General features: G+C 31.5%; 1 protein-coding gene and 1 long non-coding RNA gene across 2 annotated transcripts; one reads left to right on the top strand and one right to left on the bottom strand.

Moving 5' to 3' along the window:
• Positions 1-929: 929 nt before the first annotated feature.
• On the top strand, positions 930-1,882 carry LOC116346029. The gene is made up of 3 exons (XM_031775930.1): positions 930-995; positions 1,060-1,133; positions 1,202-1,882. Exons 1-3 carry the CDS (start codon positions 960-962, stop codon positions 1,794-1,796), a joined length of 705 nt encoding a protein of 234 aa, XP_031631790.1. The 5' UTR covers positions 930-959; the 3' UTR covers positions 1,797-1,882.
• A 425-nt stretch (positions 1,883-2,307) lies between these two features.
• On the bottom strand, positions 2,308-2,769 carry LOC116346030. The gene is made up of 3 exons (XR_004201549.1): positions 2,657-2,769; positions 2,517-2,570; positions 2,308-2,434 (listed from the first exon to the last, which is right to left on the bottom strand). It is a non-coding gene; the product is annotated as an uncharacterized LOC116346030 (long non-coding RNA).
• Between the last annotated feature and the right edge of the window lie 4,348 nt (positions 2,770-7,117).

The raw sequence follows: 7,117 nt of genomic DNA, 5'->3' as shown, positions 1-7,117 counted from the left end.
TCGCGAAGTGGGTGGCTGAAGTAATAAACGTAAAATTATTTGTTTAGTGTATGCCTAGCTGCATGGTTCAATATAGTTTTCTGACATAAAGCAAAAAAAAAAGTTACTTGTTAGAGTGGCTCTTGGTCTATGAGTTACGCATTCTATTTTACTCTATTTTTTGTGTTAATTTCATCCAAGTGAACGCATCGTAGTGAAAGAAGAAATACACGTGTAGTCATATGTACGTTGAACGAATGACTGCACATGTATCTCTTCTTTCACTTCGATGCGTTCACTTGGATGAAATTAACACCAAAAAGAGAGTAAAATAGAGTGTGTAACTCATTTTAAAGGGTAGACTCTCTGCTAACACCGCAAGTGCGAGTAACCGTACTCGAACATTTGTTTCTGTGCAAACTTTCAAAGAGAGAGTTTCTATTTATGTTTATGCTAACACATATAATCTGAAACTTTAACGTGCGATGGAACGAAAAAGTTCAAATTATAGCAATTTACAGTTTCCAATCCACACGGCAGTTTAAGAAAGTTTGAACTAAGGTTTTGGTACTGAATGGTTTAACACTGAAAAAATGTAATGCGCGTCAAACTTGTATTTACCTTCATTAAAATTCTGCCAAAATATATTGAAATTTTATTACATATTCCATAACATTTTTTTTTATTCTTTTCTCATGCAATAATTTACTACGTATAGATTTATTGGATTATTATTTTCATAATGGTGGGCGATCGAATGTAGAATGAATGCTTTTTATGCAAATAAAATTCAAATGAATCCAGTCTGTTTTGAAAAGTACGTCAGGGCATTCCGTTTGACGTTATCATTTGGCGTTGGTACAAATTCTACCGTGTACACAATGTGTGTGCGTGTGCTACACATAAGTATATTAAGAAGTAGCCGGTTTTAGGCTTTTGTTGAATAGTTTCTTTCTTGTAGCGAAGAAGATTAATCAATAATGGCTATTATTAACTGTGGATTTTTAATTTTGATGGTAAGTTTTAAATGTGAATTTCCTAAATACTTATTATTATTACGTTAATATTTTCCTTTGTTAGATATTGATCAGAGATGTAGAGTTATGCCGAGAAAAGAGTAGAGATCAAAGTAACATAAACAAGAGAATAATTTCGTAAGTATTTTGTAGATTTTTTACATTTACTTGATGTATGTCCTTGATATTACATCCTTCTCATTTAGATTAAATGAATACAAAATAGAAGTACAAAAGATAATAGCAGAAATTAGAAAACCAAGTGAACGCTTAAGCGATGACATCGTGGACTATTTGCTTGAAAATCTGAACAATGCCCAGCAAACATATAAATTTGGTTCTGTTTTTCATTACAATGCGACCGATTTTTATCAACAATTCAGCACAACCACAAGAGATGACATTCAAATTTTAAGCGGTGGACGTCTTGGTCACCCAAATGCGATTTCACACTATATTTGCATTTGTTATAGACATAGACAACATATTGTATATATTTATGATAGTTTATTTCGACTTAAAATAACCAAGCGTCATAGAGAAATCATGCAAAAGCTTTATCCAGCTGCAATCATTTATAAACATAAAAAGCCAGCAACCCTTCAACATGATTCAACATCAAGTGGACTGTTTGCAATAGCTTATGCAACAATGTTGATATTAGGAAAGGATCCAACCACTTATGAGCTTAAATTAAATACAACAGAAGGTGCCGATCAAGGCAGTTTCATGCGAGAACATCTTATAAAAATGTTACAAGCGAAAAAATTATCACTCTTCCCTTCGACTGATCAACTATGAGAATGTGAATTTTAAATAATAATTCAAAATTGGTGTTGGTTCACAGAAAGAAAAAATGTGGTATTTTTAATTCAATTTTGGTAGATTTAATATAAAATCAACCAACAACGAATTAAATTTACCATTTTTGACATCTCTGAGGCATATTTCTCAAAAGAGACTATCAGTTTAATAAGTTTTACCAATTGCTCCATTACATTTACCAAATTCATGGGCTAGCGTTATCTGTGGTTTCGAAAAGTTGGTAAATGTAATGAAGCAGTTGGTAAAACTTATTCAACAAATAGTCACTTTTGAAAAATATGCCTCAGAGATGTCAAAAATGGTAAATTTAATTCGTTGTTGGTTAATTTTATATTAAATCTACCAAAATTGAATTAAAAATACCACATTTTTTCTTTCTGTGTTCACGTATAGTTTTTTGAGTAACCAATGTTTTCATTTTTTTTTTTCGACTAAAATGTTTAACAAATCTACTTTTTTTAAAAACAATCACTGTATTTACCTGAGAAAAAAGAGTGATCCTTCTGGTAAAACAACACGTCGTTCGGATGGCACTAGAGGCGTTCCATTATGATACCATTGAATTGAAGGCTGGGGGCGTCCAGTTGCTCCACAATTTAGTGTTAAGGGCTCATCTGTATTATATACAGATATAAATGATATATATTCATATATAGTTCAAATTGAACTGTTCAATAGTTTTATTTTTTTACAAACCTCGCGTTGCCAGAGCATCAGACGGATGCTCTACAATTTTTGGACGTTGTTGTGCTGAAAAGAAAAATCCAATATTTAGTTTTCGTTTTTGGATGTTTTAAAAGTGACCATTCATTGTTCACAGTTTTCTAAAATAGTACCGTTTGAATAATAAATTGAAACGGAATAAACTCCGATCCCGAATATTTGGGAAAAAAATTACTTAGTAAAAATATTAAAACAATACATCACAGAGACGATGCCAAGTAATGCGCCACGCAAATATTGATCTTTTCACACAGCATATTTTGCTTATGCAATGTTTGGAATCGCTATATGATTACAATATTATAATATTCAACCAATAATAAAGATGCCACCTAGTCGATTCGGTATTTAAACTAAACTGACAACCACTAACACTTAAAGAGACGAACATTTGGTTTTGCCATCATATCAATTTATATGTGATGTTTTAAATATTCAATCGCTTTGAAGACAGCGTATATAAAATTATATTTTTTGATCTCCTATTAGATCACACCGAAATTATGCCCCATAAGAGACTGTATAAAATGCAAAACTGTAGCACTGCTAGCGCCACTACGGACAACTATGAAGTTCTAGTCTGTTGTTTGCAACTGAGCAAAAGTCTTTTCACTATTTGGCGGCAACTTAGTGTAAATTACACTGAATTCCGTCGTGGCGCTAGCAGTGTGACAGTTTGGGTATAATTTCGGTACGTATTAGATAAAGTAGTGCTTACACTCTTATATTATTGGGATTACCCCAAACACATTTTTGGATTTTTTACCATGATTACTCCAAAAGGAGTCAGAATGACTCCAAATGGATTAAATTATTATTTTGTAAACAAAGAAATAATTTTCATAGTCAAATTTTTTATATTGTTTTCTGAAGTTTTACGGAAGCACGAATTACTTTTGAAACACCCTGACATCTCTGATATTGTGAATTTTACAACAGAACGTTCACAAAATCTTTATGTCAACGAACGTTGTGAATTGTCTAACAATCGTTGTCATTGTGAATATACATATGTCATTGTATATTGTACGTATTCACAACGACAACGATTGTTGGACTATTCAGAACGTTCGTTGACATAAAGATTTTTTAAACGTTCTGTTGTAAAATTCACCACATTAGAACTGTCAGTACATTATGGGGTGTTTTAAAATAATTTTATTGTGAAAAATAGTTCTATGTTCACAAAATGATAATTTAATCCATTTGGAGTCATTTTGACTACTTTTGGGGTAACATTAGAAAAAAATCCGAAAATTTGTTTGGGGTAATCCCTACAATATAAGAGTGTAGAAATAGAATTGTATATACAAGACAGCAATACAACGTGGACTAAAGAAATTTGGGAAATTCAGAACTTATTAGAGAATGTTCACATTAGACTATGCACATAATCAGACATTTTTCGTTGCATATAGGAATTTCAATTTCTTTATTGGCAGCTCCAAAGTCAAAAAGGCTGGCGTCTGGATATTTAATAGGGTAGTAAAAGTTTTGTCATAATTCAGTCGATGAGAAGACGGCGAATAAATGTGTAAATGACTAAATATGTTTGTACTACCCACTGTTTTGATATTTTTCTGTTTGGTTTTCAATGCATGAATAAAAATTAGCACTGAATTTCTTTTGGAATGTAATAAACTCCTTGTAGGGCCTCAGTTTTATCACCATTTTCATTATATTCGTTTTAGAAAAGTGACCTGAAGTTAATTTAATTCTCACTTTAATTTTGATGCATTCATATGTACTCTGAGAGTACTACTCTCATACAATTACTCTCTTCGTTAGGGATACGATTTTGTAATGACAATTCTGTCATTGGTATTTAATTTCAAACTTTTCAAAAGTATTTACAATTTACATGAAATAAACTTTGGATCGTAGATCGTGTAATAAATATGTGTCAAAATTGCGCTTGTCCTGAATGTTAAGATATTATTTTTGTTTATTTCTAAGGAGAATAAAAAAACAAATTTTGTGAACTAGTTGTTATATATTTTCAGCATGCTGAATCCGCTAGTGTGTAATAATTCTTTTATTCAACTCTGTCGCACACACATCATAAATTAATTGTTGAATAATGTATTAGTGAATGAAAACAGCACTTTATTTTCGCCACTAACATTTTTTATTCCTTTCTTTTGTTACCTCATTTTCTAAATCTTCAGTTTGGCAAACCGAAAATGGCATTGGAAAATGATTCCCCACGAAATACGAATTACGTGCAATCAAATTAATCAATCGAAACAATGGTAATTGTTTGATTTATTTATGTCAAACAGAAAAAACAAAAAAAGAATATAATGGAAGCAGAGTAAAAAAGGGAGCAAATAAACCGAACAAATGACAGAATTTCATGAATTCGTTGCTATTAAAAATTTTGGGTGCGGGAACGCTAACAGCAAGACAGTGCATTGATTTAGTTTAACTTTTACTTTAGTTTAACTGGCTTTATTTTTGCTTCTGTTTCTCAATTCAATTCCCATCCAGTTCTCGATTCAATTCCCATACTCGTTTTGCAACATTCATGAAATTCACATAATGAAAAAAGGAAAAATCGACATTTCTTATATCGAGTGCCATCATAACCGCAAAATAAAAATTAAACTCTCGTCTTCACCAATACCGTTATAATTGTAATCTAAATGGAAAACGTAGTCATTGATTTTATTGATATGCATGCTTCATAAATTGAACTGAGATAAATTGGTTCTTGTTTTTTGAATCTTGTTTTTTTTTCTTCATTGTTCCTAAAAATTCTGTTCTATCTTGTCGTTTGTTAAATATTAAAAAAAAACAGTTTAAATATTTAATGTTTCCTCGAAGCAAATGAAATGACTGTTCATTTAAAAAATCATCGTTGCACTTGCTGCTCGATGAAAGTTTGATCGATGTTGTTGTTAATTTTATTTATTAAGTACTAAGGTTTGTTGGCTTGCGTGACGTTCATGTTATTTGTTTCTCTTTTTTGCTTCAAAATAATTTCTTATTGTATTTCTTTTTCACGTTTTCTGTACTTTTTATGAGAGTATAAACCGGTGGGCGCTGGTGAAGCACTTTTTGTATTGAAATATTTGTTGAAAATTCAACGATACGCCACCTATTAAAGACAATAAAGATTTTCATTACTACTGCTGTGTTGACACAGCTCTAGCGAACTATATAGCTGTATTGCAAACGTATTAGTACTGAGCACACGACTCCGATTATGTGTGAGTGTATGCGTGTGTGTTATAAATTTTGCACAAGCAGCTATAGCCGTATACGGTTGACAACTGAGTGCAGAATTTGCAATACAAACGGACACACAAAATCAGAGTCAGTGTATTCTTTAGTAACAAAAATCTTTATGTCTTTTAATAGATGTCGTATTCGTTGAATCTTCAACAAAAAGTCTTCGATACCAGTGCCCACCGGTATAAACTCATCGTTATCGATAAAGAATATTATGAATGACGAAGACAAAATACAATACATATTTTGATTGCTTGTATAAAATAGTGAAAAGATTCCATAAACTATCGATCTATAATACAAAACAGAAACACCAGACTGATTTTGCTTTGTAAATTCCTCACTTTCTCGTAATTCAACAAAAACTACGTGCAAATTCAACAAATTCATTTATAATCTCTGCAAATTTATAATAAATGTATAATTTCAATATGTATTTTAAAAGAGCTGTTTCATAAGAGCGCCGTCATTGAATACTATGGCTCTTTTTGGGCTCGCTCTCCGCTCTTTCTGGATAGAAATAGAACTGTCATTTTAGTTTAGTTGTTACAATGTTTTGTTTCTTGTGCACCTTTTGAAATATTTTACACCCGGAAATAGTTTTAAAAAAAATACTTGAATGAGCGAAGGATGAAGTCATTTCACGAAATTTAAAGGTGTTTATATGAATAATAGGCTGATTCCGCGCTTGACACATAAAATTCCATAAAATTCATACGATGTACAATTGTACAACGACGATGGTAAACAGTTAAACGGATGTTTTCCTTAAATCAATCGTTAACAAAAATTCGAAACGGTATCAAGCATAATTTTTTTTTCTGTTTGTTTGCCCGGCGCTACAATTTTTTCGGATTTTAGCTTGTTCTTTTAAGAGTCAAACGACGCTTGATGTCGCATTTTTCTCATCTTTTCATGTGTTTATGTTTCGCGCACTAGTGGAAGCTTTGATAAAAGACAAAAGTTGGAAATGAATTTTGGTTTACATCTGCTCGATCTTCTCTAAGAACCAATATGTACCATTTTTCGAGTGTGTCATCTGGATTTAAGCCTGTTTTTTCTTTAATTCTTTGTATAAATGTGTTTTTTACCTATAACTTTGTTGATTTTTTTAAAAATTCCTTTCTCTTTATATGTTTAACTCAAACATGTTATAAAAATGCGACGAGCGAACACTAATTGCACCATTGGAATTTATTTGTAATTGAATTTGTAATTGTCAAAACTTTTACTTCTTTTACTCAAATGAAACACAAATACTAGCCCGATAAATGCCTGATGAAAACTTCAGTAAATTCAAATAAGATTTGCTTCGATGGATTCAAAAGCACTTCGATCAG

Source organism: Contarinia nasturtii, unplaced genomic scaffold (assembly GCF_009176525.2).
Source record: "Contarinia nasturtii isolate CC-2019 unplaced genomic scaffold, AAFC_CNas_1.1 Cnas_scaffold_1398, whole genome shotgun sequence".
Classification (NCBI taxonomy): Eukaryota; Metazoa; Arthropoda; class Insecta; order Diptera; family Cecidomyiidae; genus Contarinia; species Contarinia nasturtii.
The sequence above is the reverse complement of the archived record's forward strand: the minus strand, read 5'-3'. Positions and strand labels throughout refer to the sequence as shown.